Here is a 20,798-nt window from a genome sequence, read left to right on the forward strand (position 1 = left end):
AGCATGATTGATTACTATTTATAAAGTTTTAAGACCTTTTCTCCGCTGCTCTAGACATCAACATCCACTCAAGTATGCCCGAGAGCCCAAGGATTAGAGCACGTTCCAATGTTTAGAGAGGACAATAAGCGGCCGTTCTGTCCCTCACTCCTTACTTTCGATAGAAAAGAGGTGGTTTTGAATACTCAAATCGATATTTCCCATACAGATCATTCATTCCTCTCCATTTGCGGCCTACGCTCACTCTTTGCAGCAGCGTAGCAATTTGTCGATGTTTCTGCGCTATTGCAGAACATTATGCTGACCAGCTTTTCACGTCACAATTGCGAGGAGCTATTCTGAGTATGGTAAGACGTCTTCTTTGCTTGACACTTCCGAGAGAGACGCTACGAGCGTGGCGCACGCCGTGACAGTTGCACACCGGTTCCGCACAACATCATGCCAGAAACATTCTTGAGTGCACCCGTTTTGCATTTTGCAGCAAGCACGTCAGGTCGGGTCGGTCAAGTGTGAATACAAAACGGCTACGCTGGACACAGCTGCCCCTGGGAGGGAGGATAAGGTGAACTCCATGCGATGCAAGCAAGCCGGTCAAAATCATGAATAATAAACCCTGCATTGCAGCCTTATCTCCCGCAGGACGACCTGCAGCACGCTCTCTTTCCAATGCAGGGTGGCTTCTTGGGTTTTATTTTTCCATGCCAAGCTTATTCAAAACATCCAGCACGTGCGTGTGTGTGATGGCTAATAGCAAAAAAAGGTACCACTGGAAAAAGTCACAAATATGAAAAACCGAGCAATATATCACACTTCATAAGCCCATACACACTAACGAAGGTTTTTATACAGCAGAAGCCATTGCCAGCCGTTAAAACGACGAACAAAATGAAACGCTAATTAACAGGCTATTTTAGTGGAAATTTTAACCCCCAACTCGGGGTTCCGAAAGTCACCGAATGGAAGGAGCCTCCGTCCGTCGCTGCGCATCGTGGCTCGTCTGTTCGCCTCGGAACGGCAAACCGGGCAGAGTAAATTAATTACACTTCAGACAGGAACACGCCCGACGACCTATTGAATATGCAAATTTATGCTGAGTTATCATCCGAGCGAGCCTTAGTCACACGGACTCCAGCATATGATAGAAAAGGAAGGAGGAGAAGAAACTAACAAACTGCCCCCTATCCCCCGTACGTACGTAATGGGCTGCTTTACTGGAAGCAAGAAAACGGCGCGTCGTTTGGGTAATGAAAGGATACAATTTTGTCCCATAATAATGTTTTGCAAAAAAAACTGTCATAGAGGTAGCAACAGGAGAAAGGTGAGGAGCATTTCCAGAGCGGTTTGGGTTTGAGTGGCGTGTACATTTGAGACTTATGGTTATTGGAACAACGAAGAATATTCTGAAAAGGATTAATTGAGTTGAATTGAACGACTTCGTTAGAGCAGTCTGTGAATTCTAGGTGAACAAGAATGACTGTGAAGTGAAGTTGATCTAGTTCCAGGATCTATTTCCATATTCGTGCCTTGGAGGTTTCGTTGAATTGGATCCAGACTTTGAAGCAGCTCTTAGATTTTCCTTGAATCTCTCTGAACTTTCTATGATGGTCTAAATCTTTGAAAAAAGCAAAATACATCAGAAATGCTGATGCAGAAGAAAATACTTACAGAATTGAAAGTATTTAAGCAGAACAGATTCTAGAAATCATTACATTGCCTTACTCAAGCTAAGCCTCGCTACTTTGCGACTTACCCGCACCGATCGATATAAATACAACCAACGCTCCAAAATGGATAAGAGCGCTAAGTCCTAGATTAAAAACCAATTTTCGACCACTGCCGGGCGAATCCAGATAAGCTTCGCTGACAAGCCGTAGGCCGAGAGAGCTGCGAGACGCAATCTTTATGACTCGTCGAACGAATGATAGAAGGTTCGGGGTAGCACCTAACCGTCTGGTTGGTCACCTTGCAGCTCTCAGAAGTCCCGACTGCAGTTTGCATTGGTTCGTCGAGTGTAGTAAACGTGTGAAGATGGCACGTTCGAGTCTAACATTTTCGCTGCTTGTGGCCTCGGTTGCCTTATTTGCTGCTGCTGGGCTGGTGGATGGCGCCCGCTTCCAGGGTACGATCGATTGGAGTCGTGTGAGGCCGCTGAACGAATTTCCTCACATTTCTGCACGGGTGGATCAGCTGAAGAAAGTGCATTTTGATGAGGGTTTCAAAGCGCCTTCCGCACGCATTGTTGGTGGATCTATTGCAACTGCTGGACAGATCCCTTACCAGGTACTGTATTAAAAAAGAAGTTTACTCGGTGTTCAACAACTCTAACCCGTCAGCCCTCTGGATTTGTGTCTATTCCAATGCAAGGTTGCCATCCTCTCGGACCTGGAAGCCGGACAGGCACTGTGCGGTGGCGTTCTGCTGTCGAACAACTTCGTGCTAACGGCCGGCGTTTGCGTCGAAAATACGTCCGGTGGTGTGGTCGTGCTCGGAGCGCTCAACCTGCAGAACGAGGCGGAAGCGGGCCAGGTTAGAATCACCTTCGCGGCCGGTGACGTTCGGCTGCACGAAGAGTTTTTGGCTGTAATCTTCCGCAACAACATCGCTGCCATTCGTCTGTCCGAGCCGGTCAGCTTTAGCGATCGTATTCAACCGGTGCGCATTCCGGCAGCCGCGGACGGACGTACCTTTGCCGGTGCATTGGCAACGGTCAGCGGGTTCGGGCGGACTTCCGACTCGAGCACGTCCTTCTCCGATGTGCTGCGGTACGTGCGCAATCCCATCATGACCAATGCCGACTGTTTCGCTACGGCCTGGGGAGGACTGATCGATGGGCAGAAGATGTGTCTGCACTACATGGAAGCAAGGGCACCTTGCGATGGAGACGTTGGTGGCCCCATGACGGTGGCGGACGGTGGCAGCACGCTGCTGGTCGGTCTGTACTCGTTCGGTTCGGTGCTGGGATGTGAAAGCGATTGGCCGGCAGTGTTTGTGCGCATCACCTTCTACCGTCAGTGGATCGTGGCTAATACGGATGTGACGCAGGCTGGGTTGTAAAGCACGGGCGCAGGATAAGCAGAGTGTGTTCGCGTGGCGTGAGTCGACCAAGTTACAAAGGTTACCATGGCAAAACCCAGCAATGGGCGGTAAAATCGCTCATCATAACACCACCAATAAAGCTGGAGACACCTGGACAGAAGCATACACACATGGTCCGATCAAGGGGACTATAAACAACAGAACAGTGCGCACACTGATAAGATACACGAGGATGCAAGGAGATGAAAGATATTGAATAAAGGTGACTTGGTCGATCGGTCGTATCTTTACCGCACCTGTGAGAGTCGTTGTTTTGATTTCAATGTGGTGAAATGATTTCGTAACGTGGCTCAATTCTCAAACAAATAGTTTTGAACTAATCAGCTTACTTTGAGGCGCCGCTATAATGTAATAAAACTAAAAGATATGTACGACTCTTTACCCCTCTTTGAACAAGATGAGTTTTTGCTGGACTCGTAGTCCAGATAACAAAGTCGTTATTATATCCTTCCAGAGTTCGACTCTAATCTGAACCCAATTACTGACTATATCCAACTTATAATTATGCTATTGATAGTTAATATGCTTCAGCAACTGACATTGGTGGTCGTCAATATACACCAACTACGATTGTGATGCTAAAAAAGAAATATAAAGGAATCCATGCAAATGCTGCTTTAATAATGATAAAGCATCTGCGTCCACCACTACATAAGCTTCAATCCTGTATCCGTCTATCAAAAAAATTATAAATCAAAAGTCCAGTAATATAAAAAATAGAACGTGACATATAGACAAATTTCAAAATAGATTTGAAATTGAGGTTTCCTTAGATTTTTTTCACGAAAATTTTGCAATTTAGTATGCATTATTAACCAGGTCAAAAGTTACTTATAAATCTAATCAATCGTCATTTATCCCGGCAGCTGCTGCAACTGAAAACTGATGATCTTTAAACGGATCCTAGTCACGGCACCAGCTTGACACACACAAAATATTATAATTTTATAGTCAAAGATGCTTTTGAAGTAGATTTTGTTACATTTTTGAAAACAGCCACTGAACTAGCATGTAATGAAATTTTTTTATCGCTTGTCTAACGTTCTTCTGGACACATCTGCTTCTCGGAACCACATCTAACAAAGTGCCGGAAGCATCCTGTCCGATCACACTCCGACACAAGATAAAATATAAATAAGAAAATTAATTAAGAGATAAAAAGAAAATTTAAATTGGAAATCCTTTGCAAATTGCCAGCCAGAATGATACTCGCGCTACAACCGACATTGAGAAATGTTCACACCACGCGATGGAAACCATCATCATATCTCGGTTATTTTGGTTACCGTAACGGAACGCTGATTTTGTCAGCTTTCGGCTCGTGTCCTCCCATCCTCCATCCTTTTTTTGCGTCACATTCTGGGAAGAGGAACGGACTAGATTCGCTACACCATTTCGGTGTTCACCCCGCACCGCAAAGGATGTACACAAAAGAAAGTGGAAATCCTGGCCTTCTGGCTCACGGCACGGAAAAACCGTAGATTGAGGTTAGCAAAGGCGCTCCCCTCGGGGGTTTGGTTTTGGTGCTTTGCGTTCGTTCTTCGTGTGATATACGCGCGCGCGCGCAAGAGTGTGTTTTATTAAATCTTGCATTGAGACACGGCATGCGACCAAGTTCAAAAGCTTTCAGGTTGATCCTCCGCAATGAAAAAGGACAACCTTATCTACTGCAAACATTCAGCAGCCACAGTTGGTGGAATTCTCTATGCTTTATTTACGGTAAAGCTGCCGGGAGAGCATAATGATAAGCACCGAAGGATATGCCGATGGGTCACCACCAAGGAGCCAGAGTCTGTACGTCTCTATGCGTCAGGAAAAGCCACCGTTCCGGTGTTCTCAAGTGGTGGCTTCTACGCCTAACGTATTTATCTGTCTAAGATGTTTGCCAGGCTCAAACAAACACACGCTCACACGAACAGACACAACGTCGCAAAAAGGGCATCATCAAAACGATCACAGCACAGCACAGTCTTTGCAGTCGTCGGGTCGGTGATCCTTTTTATGTGAATTTAAGGACTCTTCGTCTGTTCTCCGGTAGAATTCGGAGCGCGCAATCATTTCTATCATATTTACCCTTGTTGTTTTGATGGGTTTTCTCTCCGTACCGATTCTCGCATCGAGCAGGCGGAATGGGATAGGGGATATGTCATTGCTTTGTGCTTATTCTTTTATTCCCCGGTTCACCCTGTTATTGTGCCAAGCGGCTCCAAGCGATGACTGGGCAGAGAATTGATGGGACGGTTTGATGGCAAAATAAATACGAAGGTGTGTGTGTGGGTTGAGGGCTGCAGATGGAGACTCGGGATATAACCCCCTCCGCCAAACGAGAGCTTAATTTGATTTGATAAAATCGCGTCCGACGGTCGTCGTCGTCGTTGTCGTAGTCAGGAGATGGCAAATGCTCCAACAAACCGGAACCAAAAATAAAGAATAAAAATCCAAAAAGAAAGGAAAAAACGATGTACTTACTTAAAAGCAAAGCCGCCACTTTGGCTATGAACCCACCCCCCCCTTTTTGGGTTACAAAGCGGTAAAAGATGATGAATATTTGATGATGGATTCGTTTAAAAAAAACGGCTTCAAACCAACCCTCCCAGACCTGGAACCACGATTTGATGAAGATGTATTATAAATTCGATAAAACATTATTGAACACTGCTTACACGTCACACGTCTGCCCGGATGTATGAAAAAGCCGTTAAAACGACGTCACAACAGCGTTGGTCGGATAAAAACGTAGGAGTTGGTTTCATCGGTGCATTAACGATTCAACGTTACGGATGTTATTAATAGCGCACAATGAGTTCGACGGTAAAGAGATTTTTCCTTTCTCCAAAATACTGTGCTCTGTTGTCAATAACGAAGAATCGACGGGAAAACATGAGGAGGTTCAATCTCAACTCTAATCGTGCCGAAGTTGATGAATGATTGAACGATTTTTTTCGCACCACCTACGTGTCTGAGATTTATGCAATGTTTAGATATGATAAGTTAGAGCTTTCATGGCCTCTATTGGTCTTGGTGTATGAGTGTGTGATGAGTTGCTATTTTTCACCGTCGATGTTTATTTCCAAAACCAACCCATTTTCTGCACACCTCATCAATGAAAGCCGCACATGTTTCCGTGTGTCCGTGTCTTACCGGCGCAAGTCTCGGTGTGCTTGTAACAATTTTTCATCATTCAAAATGCTTTCAGCTGCACACGTAAATACCTCTTCTGTACCACTTGGAACATTGGAGGCGGCATGCCCGTAAAAGCGATGAGGCAAAACCGCCTTGCCCTCGTGCAGCGTACCCTACCGCACACAAGCAGAGAGAGAAAAAGAGGTGTATTTTCAAATCGAATAAATTTTTAATTTCAAACAAACATCGTCAGACAGCAAGAGAAAAGCAAAAGGAAAGCAAAGAAAAGCAACAAAAATACGGAACACAAATTCAATATCCTTTGGTCACGTTTGTTTGTCGTTCGATAACCTGGAAAAACGGAAGGAAAAATTGACATCATTGAATGGAAATAATAACGCAAAAAAAATGGGCTCGCGCGTAACATGAACCGCTATAGACGAAGAATTCACAGACACCATAAGAATGCGAATCCCCCGGTTGGAAGGTGTGAAATTACTCCACACCTGGCTTCGCATAGCCACAGACGCAGACCATACCATAACACTACACACAACATTTCCTTTCGATCAGAAAAAAAAACACGGAAATAAAAACTATTCACAAGCTACACTCGGGGCTGCCACTGTGGTACTCGAAAACCAATCGTTAGATAAAAATAGATTCCTATTAGTCGGTCACCTTTCTCTTCCAACGGCATCGCCGCTAACCCTTCCGGAGTGTTATCCTATACAGCGCCAACCGCACCTCCCTCACCAGAAGAAGAGCATCCTTTATGGAGCCAGAGCTAATAAACTGGCAGACCGGCCGGCCGGCCGGCCGACCTCGACTGGCCTATGCCTTCTCTCTGTCTTTTTTCCGATCGAAAGCAATTCTTCGCACGATTGGCATTTGGCGCGCCCCCTTCAGGGTTTGAATTGTGGATTGAAGCGGGCAGAAAAGTTTTGATTGTTTTTCTGCGATCAATTTATCCCTGCTCTTGCACGGATGGCAGGCAGCACATCGGCGTGACATGGCGACGGGCCAAGTGTGTCAAGGTACTGGCGGCCTGGGATTATGGAAGCGGAAAGGAAGCAAAAACAAAAAGTTGGGAATTGAACGGTAAGCTAGATTTAATTATTAAGTTGCACGGGTTCAATTTCCTATTATTTTATTGCAATCCTACTAACATTGATATTTTGATAAGAGAATAGTTTGCAGAATACATATAAAAAGGGCAATGAAAATGTGTGTTATGCTTTCTAACCTTCTGAGAATGAGAAGATTTAAATCCAAATTTGAAATAATTCAAACTCAACCGCAATCACAAATATCCTGTAAGCTGGTAATGGTTCTACGAAACCTATTGTGTACCAAGTAGGACTTCCAAACATTCCTTCCACAAAATTGTAAAACCATCGTCCACACTTTGTAGTAGAGATGTGCGCACTGAATAAAAGTTAGTGAAGGAATGAGCAAAATGCTCAGCACGAAAACTTTACTTGAAACTCGTCGCGCATTCCATTTTAACGACTCAATCATTAAAAATTGTATTCATACTATAACAGAGTTATAACCCTAAAATAGTAGTTACTTGTGCGCCCAGTGAGTGAGTTGATCTCAAAAAGAATCCTACTCGAATTACTACTCGAGACAGTGGGCGATTGAGTTCAAACAGAAAGGAAAAGAAAGGAAGATTTGTCCATTATTATTTGTTAGTTCACCCAACACTAGTTCAAATAACGACAAGTTAATGTATGGATTTGAGGATTAAGTGAGTTGAATCCGAAAAGAGCGAGTCTCTAGTCGGCCGAGAATGTGAGTGAATTGAATCGCAATGGACTTGTTGCGCATTCATGTTCATTGAAACCTCTATAGCCTCACATGTGGTTGGGTAATTCTGAATTCTGATTTCATGAAACTGGATAAATCTTTGAAATGATTCAATGAACCTGAAACTCAGTTGGAAAAATTCATGAATTTCAACGGTTCATGAATCTCTAACATTTACGAATCTTTAAAGATTCATGAAACTAATAAGATTTATATATTTCGAAAGATTTACGAATCTGTATGGATTTATAAATCTCAAAAAAAAAAACCTTCTTAAAATCATACATCTCAAACGATTCATGAATCCATGGAGATTCATGAATCTTAATGGATACATGCATCTTGGAAGATTCATGAATCTATTTAGGAAGATTACGATCTGTACATATTCATAAATCTATAGAGATTCATGAATAATTAGAGATTCACAAATATTCAAACATTCATGAATCTTTGGAGATTCGAGATTTGATTCACTCATCCCTGAGGATTCATATGAATGAATCTCAACGAAAAATTCATAAAACCCAAAACTAGTTCAAATAACGACAAGTTAATGTATATAGTTGAGGATTAAGTGAGTAGAATCCGAGAAGAGCGAGTCTCTAGTCGGCCGAGAATGTGAGTGTATTGATTCGCAATAGACTAATGATTTATGTTGTGCATCATTGTTTGATAAATAGTTACATAATGAACCAAAGACCCAAATTTCTATAACTACTCTTCTAAAATGATTCAAATCATTAAAACAATAGACTTTTGGAATCTCTACTCTATTATACACTTTCCATGAATCAATTCCGCGGAAAAACAAGGTCAACCATCCCGTCTAGCCGTCGCTTAATCAAATACAAAACGGTTTATTCAACCACCAAATTCAATCGAAAAAGCGATATTTTACAACAACAGACCAGTGCACACTCAACCCACACATACTGTAGCAATCGATGGAAGATTAAATATCGTTTGTTACAGGCACCACCATCCTTTTTCCTTCCACGTACCAGTCACTTTCCTTCGCCCCAACAAAACTCCCCGGGTTTGAGTGTCACGACGGGGTGGTGTGGTTGCTGTAAAAAGGGTTGCTTTCGATATTCATACATCAAACGACACACAGCGGCCCACATGTGAAGGACACAATTTGATTGAATTCGATTTTGACAGTGTGTCCTCGATCCGATCGCTCCGTTCCCAGCAACAAAACGGAGGGTGAAAGTAAAATCCGGAAAAGCAAGCGCGGCGGATTTGTGCTGAAATCTCTCAATCCAACCACACCACTCGCTTCTGGCACTCTGGTGAGTGGATCTTGAAGTGACACTCCATCAAAGCCGATGGGGATGGGGTTGGTATCGTGGATCGGTAAGAGACCTCTCAACCACACTCGATGAAAAAGAAGTTGTTACGAGCTGATGCGATTGAACCGATGCTTGTCTGTCCGGAAGTAATCCCCGGATGAAGATAGGAGGAACACAGCTTTCGGTAACTAATTTGACAATTTCTATTCTGCAGATCAAAGTAGGCGTATTGTTCGCAATAACACAACAGTAAAAACGATTGAAAATGTCAAAAAAGCGAAACAACAATGAAGTAAAAGGAGAAATAAATATTATACAAACTTTTTGTCCGATGAATAATCTTAATGCCTCCAAGAGTTTCCAAGAAACGTTCGAAAATTTCCGATTAAATTCAAACCAATCCAATTTCATGTCTGATTGGATTTAAATGAAATATCATCAAGAGAGATTAGAAATTGAGATGAACCTGATGAGATGATTATTCTACTTGATCGATTTCTATTGTTCTTGAAGGATAACAACAAAAACTCGTCATTGTAACTGATACAAATGAAGTATTGATCCGGGGAAAAGGGTATCAAATGCCGATAAGGTCAATATTGATTAACACAGACCAAAAAACTCATGCCAAAATAACTTTGTTTGCCTCGTTGATCTGAAATTATTTGAAATGCTAGAAAAAAAGCATATTAAATTCAAATGTTGCATGCACCAAAGTGTCAACAAGCAGTCCGTTTTAAGCATCTTTTTCTCAGTTTTTAAAGCGCATTTAATGATACAAAAAGTCAGCTAAAAAAGACAATTTAAAGCAACCGAAAGCTCAGGCGGATAATGTATTTTGATATCTGTAATATTTTGTAATTTTGTATTATGTATATATAGCATTATTTTACGTTTACACAACAATTTAATTACATTAAATATACGAAAATAATCGCCTAAATTATGATTTTTGCAAAGACAAGTAGATATGATAGTAGTAGCACCAAGGAACACCACTACCGTATAAAGAAAGATGAATTTATCACAAATATTGTCTCAATTAATTATCTCTTCAACGTACACAAGCACCGAGCAGCCAACATCGTACAGTAAGTAGTATTTTCATCACATCTTTAGCTTGCTAAACCATCGTCACCAGTGCCTCAGCGTCACGTCTTTTCTGCAATTGATTTATTCACTCAATAAGACACGACAAGAACTGCCCCACGACGGCAAACAGCGAAGCGAAAGCAACAACAGAACCCATTCACTCAGGATCAAATCAGGACGAAAACAAAATACTTAATAAGGAAACAAGGAAACGTTGCAGTGATGGCGCGAAAGTGATGAGCAGAAAAGGGGAAGCATATATAACGCGCTGGGAAGTTCTGTTCATCGACGTCGAATGCTGCTGCTCGTGGCCACCCGATCTGTCTCCACACTGAAGGGTTTCGAAAAAAAGTCCTTTGTGACGAGCGAGCAAATGGTAAATCATTTCCATCAATTTGGAGTTTCTTTGCCCCACACACCGTTTGCCGTTTTATTTTCCTCGTCGTTTTCGTCGTGCGTGCGTCATCCAAACCGCACGTACTGGGGTTGGTGATGTTGAAGCAGTGGGTCTCGGGAAAATTACACCACCCACCAGGAGAGTCGGCCTGCCTGTTTTTCCGAGACTTTGTTTTTAGGCAATTCGACAGCAGGGAAGCCAATGAACTGTCGCCGCCTTAAATCCTATTGCTTTGTCGTTGAACCAACAAGGGAGGAAGGAAAAAACCTACACCAAAGCATAATGGGAGTTTGTTGGTCGGCCCTGTCTGTCACACTTCACGTTCACAGCAGGGCACTACTGGGCTGAGAAGAGCAATTAAACGGGGGAAGAGAGACATTTCTTTTTGCTGCAAAAGTCCTGCCAACCGGCCGACCGACGTGGGAAGGAATTAGCATTCCGTAAATAGTTATTGATGAGTTAGATGAAAATTTAAGCTTTTTTTTGTTATTTTGTTATTATTAATTCAAGCGGAATTCTTTGGGCTGCAAACTTTCCTCGCAAAACAACAGGAAACAAGAAAAACTCCCGTGTTTCGATGGCAACAGCGCTAGACAACTAGACATAAGTACCCGGGTTAATCGCATCGACTTGTGTCTATGGAGAAGGAGTGCTTTTCATCGCAAGACTCGAGAGGACGACACGCCATACGATCGCGACTCCCTGTGCCAATCGGATACCCCGCGTTCAAGAGCTTAAGCTGCTCCCGGTCGTCAAAGAACGTTCCGCGTGAAGTGGGTTCTTCTAGGACGAGCGCCACAAACATCACGTTCGTCCTATTAACAGGCACCGTAGCATCACGTCTATACCGCTTCGGTCGCTGCTTTTCACCAACCCAATCTTCTCCTACTCTCGCTCTCGGTCTTGTCTTATTTTTATCGTATTTTTATCACCACCATTACCAGCCTCATTTTCGACGGTCGATGGTCTGTTCTGCAACAATATCTGTGTACCATCGTTGCAAGTGCGCACTCGGGTTGTCTTTTTGCCGTTTTTGATTTCCCCCATTCCCCCGTCAGCGAGTGGAGCTTTGCCAACGGTGAGACAAATTACCATATCACTTGCCACTTGTGTACGCTCCGACGATCGCTTTCCCCCCCTGTTTGGCTCGGTCGAGAGTGAGGCTATTTTTAGTGTAACGCTCGTGTAACGCTTTTCCGCAAACAACGGCAAGTTAGTGTTCGTGGGGGTGATTAAAACGATCCGCGTGAACCTTTTTACTACACACTCGCTTTGGGGGTTGTTATCGATCGTGTGTACCTGCGAAGGGGACGACCTGCCGGTGATTTGGTTTTGCCCGTTCGATTGGCACATTGTTGCAGGGATTTAAACCTCACCGCACAGGTGGTACTACGAATGTGTCGGACTAAAGGGTAGGAAAGGCATGCGCGACCGAGCGTTGTGCTGCTGAGCGCTGCGGTTGTCAACAATGAAACGCTTGAGGGAAAGTAAAGGAGAAAGACAGGAGACAATGTTGTGCAAATAAAAAGTTGAACAGAATAAAGGAAAGTAAATACGATGTGAACCTTTTATGATAGAGAAAGAAACAACAGCAATTAAATTAAGGCTAGTAATCAAGTTTGATTGCAGCGTTGGAATAGTGAAACGTACAATAATCTGATATCTCAATGCAGACGACTAAAGTAACACAAAAGGAATATTTAAAGCAAGCAACCGATAGCGGAGTATTTGTGCAATCGATACGCACGTTGGCTTCGACAAAGCCATTCCTGGATCAATTCCCTTACGGTCGACCGTGATTCTAACGACGAGAAAAAGTTATTTCATCTTTCTTTATTCTTACAATATTACCCACACTTCCTTCATCCATGTTTACCTCGTAACTGAATTAAACTAAATTCCTAACGTGGTAAGGTCAATAACAGCGATTTAATGATTTGCCACAAAATAAACAGTATAAACAGTCACAGGTTGATTTGTTACGGGGTGATCCATCCTTTTTGAAAGTTATAAAAAGGGGGTAGCAGCATGCATAATAAATAACCCCACCCGTGTCCCAGATTTTCCTGAATTCAACACAGTGTGTGTGTGTGTGTGTGTGTAGGTGGTGGCTTGCTAAAATGTACTTCTCGCCTTGGAATACATAAATCCGAGTAATTCTGATTCAAATATTGCGGCTAAATGAAAGCAGGCGGAAAGTTTCGCATAACATTTTTGGCCTCCTTGGAATTGGAAGGCACCGTCCTTTCCTCAGGAAGCACTGGAGTGAGGTCAGGCACGCCAACGAGCCAGCGTCCTCTCATCCCCCCCCCCGGCCCCCTTTCAAACATCATAAATCAATTGATCTTGGTCGCTTCCTACGTACGTCCATCCTACGTAAACTTTCTTACACACCACCAGCGTGCATGTACACGCGCACACAGGGACGACGACGACCGACGGGGCACTTTCCACGAGGCAGGGAAACATCAGCAATAAAATTCACGCTGGCTAGGGCGTCGGGCGGACGGATGAGGTGTGAGGGATTGGAAAAGTTTTGGATGCCCTTCCGTGAAGGATGAATAGCCAGGAGGTCATAACCTTACATTAGTAAGCTTCCTGTTTGGAACTGTAAGCGTCCACGCACACACCCGCGCAATCAAGCGGATTGTGTCCTTCTTTTCGGCGATAATACACTGAGGACACGTTGGTTGATGCACATTCCGAAGAATAATAGAGAGATCTTTATTTAAAACGTGAGCACTGTCAAACGAAAATAAACCAACACTTTATTTGAAGACGGTTTGATTTTGTAGTTTGATTGAAAGATTTCATTTTGGGAGATGGAATACTCAGAATCAGATTCAAGAACTTCGAAAGAGTGTGATTCAATGCTTTCATTCTAGATATTAATAATTATGATTCAATCCTGACGAAGTGTTGTGCTTCATATATATTTTATAATGAATCTTTATGTGAATCTCTAGTGATTAGTGATACGAATCAAGAAATCTTCAAAGCCTCTAGATTGATTTATGAACACCTAAAGATTCAGATATGAGAATCGTTGGATATTAGTCTCTAAATAGTCACCATTAAGGAATCTTTATAGACTCATCAATTTCTCACCAAAACATTTCCCTCTTTTCTGTGGCTTAACTTAACTCCATTGCATGAATCTATCTAAACATAAATGAATTATTAGAGTCTTAGGAGAGCTCTTGTATCTTTGGAGATTTGATTCTGAAGACCAATATAAATGATTCATTGCGTTTTTTTTTCAACACTCCATTATTTCAATACTGTATCAGTCTAGCTGTTCCCAAACATGGATGACCTTTGCGATATAGATGGCGTTCTATGATTGTATCATCCCATCAGTAACCATCCCTTGCTAAAACTATCCCTAAAACATCATAATCTCTCCAGAGATTACCTTGCAATGTGCCCGGCTGGCGCTTATCGGTTGTTCATCTTCACCATTGCGTCATACAAAAAAGGGCGTCACTTCCAAACCAAACGTACCTACGAGTTCGCCTGCCCATGTCTCTAGGCAATATATTTACGTGTCAGGGAGTTACAAAAATACGACACATCCAAAATACTTTCGTCCGAAAAGCGATACTCGTTCCATCAACTATAACCGGAAGTTCTTCCCACACACACGGTTGGGTAAATTTGTATCCATTCATCTTCATACATCCATCACAGCATACACACACACACCCGCGCGCGCTCATCTATCCACCCAGCAGTCGTCCACATATCGTCAAAAAGTAAGGCACCTGGGAAAATGATAACTTCAGTGTCTGCGGGGAGAGAGATTCGCTGCGACTGTTAGCGCACCTGGCGTACTGTCCGAGCGATGGGAGCTTTCGTGTGCCCCACTGCACAACGTCTGGGAAATTCAAAATAACGATTCTAGCGTTTACCAACCCCTTTGGGAAGGGAAGCAGCACACAGCAGAGCATTGCAGACATTGGGAGCAACATGGCCCCGCTGTGCGCCCTTGTGTGGAGCCCGGAAAACGAAAACCAGCAGGTCCTGCTTCTTTGCGGTAGAACGACCCGGAAGTTCGTGCCGTACACGTTACCGTATGTGGTGGAGAGCACTATGAACCGACCGGTATGGTCCGGATGCGTGGTCGCTGCAGGCATTAGTGGCACAGACTGTGGAAGCGTCTGCACGCAATACACTTCTCGGCTTCAAGGCCTCCTGCTTATGTCTGCATGGAGAGAGTGCTGCAGGTGCGTTTATACAGCAACGTCCGTCTTATCTGTCAGTCAACGGAACACGCCGAACCCTTTGTCAAGTGCGCAAGTGTGTGTGTAGTGAGGCAACATACACAGTGAAATATTCATACCCAGGGGTACGAGAAAAAGGAAATATCCCTCCCGAGGTGGAAAAAGCGTTGCAAACTAATGATATTTATTCTGGAGCGGACTTCATGCTCGGTTTGGGTCATTCGGTCGGCTGAACTTCTTTTGAAAGGAAGGTTCTCTCTCGTGGGAAGGTAGCGTGGTGCCCTGTGAGCTCTACGGGGCCCTACCCATGCCACACTGGACACTCACTTGTCCCCCTAGGCCATGGCACCGGAACCAGGAAACCCGACCAGACAATGCAATGCGCATCATATGCATATATGCATGCCCTGCCTGCGCGAGGATTGTGCCCTCGGGGAGGGGGTTGATTGCAACGGTTTATTTTTGCTCCATTGCTGCAGTAAGAATTGATGGCTTGGCACAAGTATAGACTGCGACAAGCTCATGCCAACAAATGCAGATCGAGTGATGGTGAAAGAGAACCTACAAAAAAAGCCCAACTCTATGTTGGGAGTAGCCATGATATCAGGGAGTTTGTTTTATACTATTTTTTTATCAAAATTCATTCCTTTTTGTCGTTCATGTCTGTGAACGATCCAATATTCACTCTCCATGCATTCTGCATTGGAAAGGAAGCCCAGGAGCAAAGGTGTGCTGGAATGTCCGGTGGAATTCGCCGACCGTTGGCAGAACCGTTCAAAAAACACAAGTGTATCCCCACCATTTGGGGGGGGGAAGTTTAGCTCAGAGCAAGCGCAAGGAAAATAAATAGAATTGACAATAGAGACCACACAAACACACACAGCGAAACACATGCGATGGTGGTCACCAGACCGCGGGGAAGGAACACAAATTGGAACCGAAATGTGTCCTAAAGCCTTTCCCCCAGCTGACGTTCCAAACCAAAGCATGGAAATGGAACAAAAAGAGCAGGATGGAAATTGTTGCTATGTCATTTACATTTTCGAGGGACGTTAATCCTGTCCCCGCCCAGGCATGCCTTTATCGTGGCTCTGACCACACAAAACACTCCCGTGAGCTTCTTTTTTTGTATCGTGCATTGTCCACGCTTTTTTGTGGTAGGAGATGGTCGTCACAGAACTGTCCTTTACGGTTCACTAATTGCGCGCGATATACTACGGAACGTGCGAAATGTCCGATTTTTTGTTGACAAAATTGTTGCATCACGTCACTCTGGAGCTGGGTGGGATGATTTTTTTTTTATTTCTTACACGTGTAACGAAGCTTTGTTAAATTGGATTTAATGGTAAGGCACGTGTGAGGGATGATTTTGTTTTTTTTTTTTGGTTTTGACTACAATTGCTTGACACCGAAGCATTTTGAAGTGTAATCTGATGGATCAGCAAACGTAACAACATCATTAATCCTTTTGCCTCCCGCCATTAAGGTTGATTGGAGATGCTGTTGGAACAGGAGTAAGCCAGGATAACGTTCGATGGATTACAGCATTCTGCAAGAATTGGCCGGAATACGTGAGCGTCATTTTATTCCGAGAGTATATATTGATTTATTATACATTTTTACGATTATTTGCCCTTTTGATTGAAAATAGACTGAAAAATAACAACCAATAGAAGCATATTTTGAACAAAAAAAAGTTCCGTTATGCATTCAACTTCGATTAACGCACTCGTACAATGTGAGACCGACGGCGGTACGGCTCAAATCGTCGAAAAAGCACAGAATACATTTGAATAAATTATGTTGTAGACATCCATGCCAATAATGTAAATTCATACGCACACACGACGACTTTACTATCGCTACCCCGGGGGAAATTGGCATACTGCATACAATTTCGATTACGAAACTGTCACAATCGAAAGGAAGGGAGTTTTGGGAATTGGTCTCGATTGGAAAGTACGCAATGCAACGGGAATGCATATTTTATACGACGCTGCGATTGTACTCACGTCCCAGGTGTCATAATCTGTTAACCAGGAAGTGGATTCTTCTCTACCCCTTTGATTGTAGCGCAAGCAGCAGTGCTCCCTAATTAGTACCAAAGCAATATATATAGATAATAACTATCTCATCGGACGCAAATGGAGGTACGGTGCAGTAATTGGGGGTTTCCAACCCCTAGAATTACCAACATAGTGTCCCACAACTACTAAAACGATTGCATTGTTTGTGCGTTCGTGTCATAATTGAGCACACACCAGATACGACACATAACATCAGTGAAAATAAATTGAGCATTCATACCGCCGGAACTGAATTCCTGTAATAAGCATCACCCGAAATGGGCGACATTCCGGTGGGCGACAAATGGAGAACAAATTGGACAGAGAGGAGAAGAAAAAAAAAGATAATAATCGCTACGTTTTGTCACTTCGAGCAAATAAAACCTAAACCTAATGTAAAGGTTCTGGCAAGTGTGTTCCGAAACAGCAGCAGCAATCGGATTATCGACGCTCATTGAGCAGCCCAGGGCGACGCACAGAACGGTTCCAAAATCGGTTGCGGTCTCATCGTTGGAAACGGACGGTGTGTCGCTGTCTGTTTGGCGGTGGGACGGTGGTAAAGGTCAGTTATCGATTGGGAAATTGAACAGACAGCAGGCCCCATATTGGAGCAGAACAGAATAATAGGGAGAAGCATTCCGGGACCGGGCCATGTGCTGTGGCATATGTTACTCATCGTAAACGACTGACACTTGAACGATTTCCAAAAAAAAAAGGAAAACTGTTTGGGACGGGGACTGTAATTTATGTGGAGCAAAAGGGATTTATCACGCCCTACACCGCCCCCAATAAACCAAAAACGCCTGTCTCATGCACCGTAATTGTAGATAACGAATCCGAAACATTGTTTGTCATTTTTACCCCCTCGCAATGCGGTGTTTGGGGAAGGTAAACGTAATGAGGTAGACAATTGCATCATGCTGCGCGCGATTGCCTTCTGTGCTGGCTGATAGCTACCCTGCTCGCTCCCTCGTGGTGGTCAGACAGCATGCAACATTTGATTTGAGTGAAGCAATGCATGGAATTGGGCCTGTGGGTTTATTGCATAATTCGATTAGACCTTAATTTGTTTTACACATTTGCCGCAGCTGATACCCCTTTTACCGTATTAAATGTACATTATTTTAGTAGCTCTTCTTAACATGTAGCATTGATTTTTAAATTTGCGTATAGTATTGCTTTCAAAAAATAAAGCTACTAAATAATGCCCGATATTCGAACACTCTCTCCCTGCACGGTTCAACCAATTCCGAATGATGGATGACGCCCCAACACACAGGAGGTTGCGAAAGTTCATTGAACACGGCCACTTCAACGCCGTATGTTGCAACACGACCGTACTACCCGTCCTCCATCGATTTAAAAATAAACCATTCACACGTTGTGTATTTAAAATTGCGTCATGACAAATATTTCTCCCGCAGCTAAACTAGAGCAGCGTGTACTCCATCTAAACATCCCAGAATAAGTACATGGCCGGTTATACATCTATACACGCATCTACAACCGCGTGAGAAATGGTTCCCAAAAAAAAAGAAGAGATAAACAGATCTTGCTTGGCGTTAAGATAACCCAAACAATCGCTGCCTTTCTCAAACCTTCTCGTATTGGGGATTTTCCAGCCGCACCGGGTCACAGTATAATGCCCGCGATGTGATGCTAACCACGCACCCCAAACGAAGTAGCTGCCAATGGAAAAGCAGAGAAAAAAACAGCTACTAGAGCAAACTACACACTGCAGAGCTGTTTAGTGATGCAAACCCCCCGACCCCGAAACCAAAGTCCGCATCCGCTATGCGACATAAACAGGCGACAACACAGGCGGAATGAAAAATACAGCATCTTCCACAGCATCTTCTTGCAGTACAGTGCGCATAGTGCGCGCACTGTCGATGAAAAGAAATACACGCCGATCGGAGGCATATAAATGATGGACCGCGCAAAAACAGGTTGCCCCCTGTTTGGCACGAACTCCGATTGCACTGAACTTATGTATTCGTTCGTTCGCACACAGGAAGAGCGCCACAGCCACAGCGAGAATGCTGCAGCAAGAAGTAAGAAGCGAACGCGAAAAGTTGAAGCAGAAGCTTTTTCAAACGATTTTCAATTTACGAGCGTCTTTTTATTACCTTTTTATTCCGCACTGGCAGCTGGCGGGGGGATTGGAGAGTGAGGCGTGCCCGATCGTTTGTGAAATGGGATTAACATGTTCCTCGACACACACACCATCAAATGCCAAAACGAGAAAAGATGCCTTTAAATGGGAAAAGCGCATCCAGCTAGATACATAACCGGAAATAGGAAGGTGGTGTTTGATGAATGTATTTGTTTTTAAAAACTGTTTTTGTTTTATGTGAGAAAACATACATTTATTTAATGCATAATACGCATTTCAGATCCATTTTTAAAAGATTTTAAGGTAAGGCTGATAATGAGAATCAAACCCAAGACTTCTGGTACAGCCGACCCAATACTTATCCACAGCTCTATGCGAAAGCTCGGAAGATGGAAAGCAATCGAGGGTATATAAATTCAATTTCTTGCTTGAATTTGAATACTTTTACGATTGACATTAAATGATATAGCTTAAAATGCTGAATTAATTCTTTAGAGAAGATAAAACAAACCATTTATAAAAGAAATAAAGCATCAATACCTTTTAAGCTTCAAAAACCTATTCAATCCTCACATGGTACTGCAAAAACGAATAAAAGGAATGAATATTTAGGCCAACATCATCATTTTATTACCCATACGATGGTATATCATCCCAAAAACCGGCCCGGCTCAAAGTTCATTCGATGTATATGATACACTGCAAAGCGCTGTGCGCGCTTCAGTGAACTCCACACGTGGTGCAACACTTCCGCCACGGGAGCTGTCGTTCAGCGACGGCTCAGTTTAAGGCTGCCCGCCCAACCATTGGAAAATATCCCACTATCGCCTAATTCTGAGCTCGTTTCGTGTGCTTTTTTCTTTGCTTATTCCCTTTTGCTTTTCGAAAAACGCCCGTCGTAAATAGAAACTCGCGCAGCGGCGAGGCGTATATGTAATAGCAATTAGCACACTTCCGCCAGCGTATCAGCGTACGTGTGCTGCTGGATGGAATATGGTGCATCCGCCACGGCATGGCCTGATTCTTTTTTGGCACTGGCCGGGGAAAAAGTTGCAACTGTACTTGTGTGTAGGCACAGGCGGGAGGATCTACATCATCATCATCATCATCATGTGCGCTACCCACCAATGTGCCTAGCACCACGAAAGCACACAAATCGATTGCGATGTACGTCCACCCGGTGGTTGATACGACGTGCTCGCTTGGATTTCCACAAAAACAGTATAGGGGATGGAGCAGTTTTCCGCGAAGCTCACTAGAAGCCAACTTTTCGTAACTAAGGACTACCGCTGCTGCTACTGCTGCTGCTGCTTTCTGGCACATGACGCTCCATCATGAAAGTTTAGCACCTATTTAAGAGGATTTATTGAGAGTGGCCTCAAGGGTGTTGTTTCCCCCTTGTAAGGAAAAAAATGAAGATTAGCACGTCACGGTAATGGGTTTGGTTTGAAGAAGCGCAGCACGTTTATCGAATTATCGAAACAATGAATTGAACGCTGTTTGAACGGTAATGAAGTTATCCGAAAGAAGCTTTGACCATAGTCACGTCGAATAATTAATACGATGTTACCCTTTTGT

At 43.5% G+C, this 20,798-nt stretch overlaps 2 protein-coding genes across 2 annotated transcripts in view; one reads left to right on the forward strand and one right to left on the reverse strand.

Annotated features, from left to right (window-relative positions):
• The window catches only part of LOC120893340 (cold shock domain-containing protein CG9705), a 37,428-nt gene that overhangs the window by 12,674 nt on the left and 3,956 nt on the right, over positions 1–20,798 (reverse strand). The gene's annotated exons all lie outside the window — the stretch shown is intronic.
• Positions 1,937–3,331, forward strand: LOC120893339 (brachyurin-like). Its single transcript, XM_040295152.1, has 2 exons — positions 1,937–2,280; positions 2,365–3,331. Exons 1-2 carry the CDS (start codon positions 2,029–2,031, stop codon positions 3,052–3,054), a joined length of 942 nt encoding a protein of 313 aa, XP_040151086.1. The 5' UTR covers positions 1,937–2,028; the 3' UTR covers positions 3,055–3,331.

Source organism: Anopheles arabiensis, chromosome 2, assembly GCF_016920715.1.
Source record: "Anopheles arabiensis isolate DONGOLA chromosome 2, AaraD3, whole genome shotgun sequence".
In the NCBI taxonomy this organism is placed as follows: domain Eukaryota; kingdom Metazoa; phylum Arthropoda; class Insecta; order Diptera; family Culicidae; genus Anopheles; species Anopheles arabiensis.

Coding starts and splice junctions, on each gene's coding strand:
- LOC120893339 (XM_040295152.1), top strand. CDS start 2,029: ATGGCACGTTCGAGTCTAACATTTTCGCTGCTTGTGGCCTCGGTTGCC. Junction 2,281..2,364: donor CTGGACAGATCCCTTACCAG/GTACTGTATTAA, acceptor TTCCAATGCAAG/GTTGCCATCCTCTCGGACCT.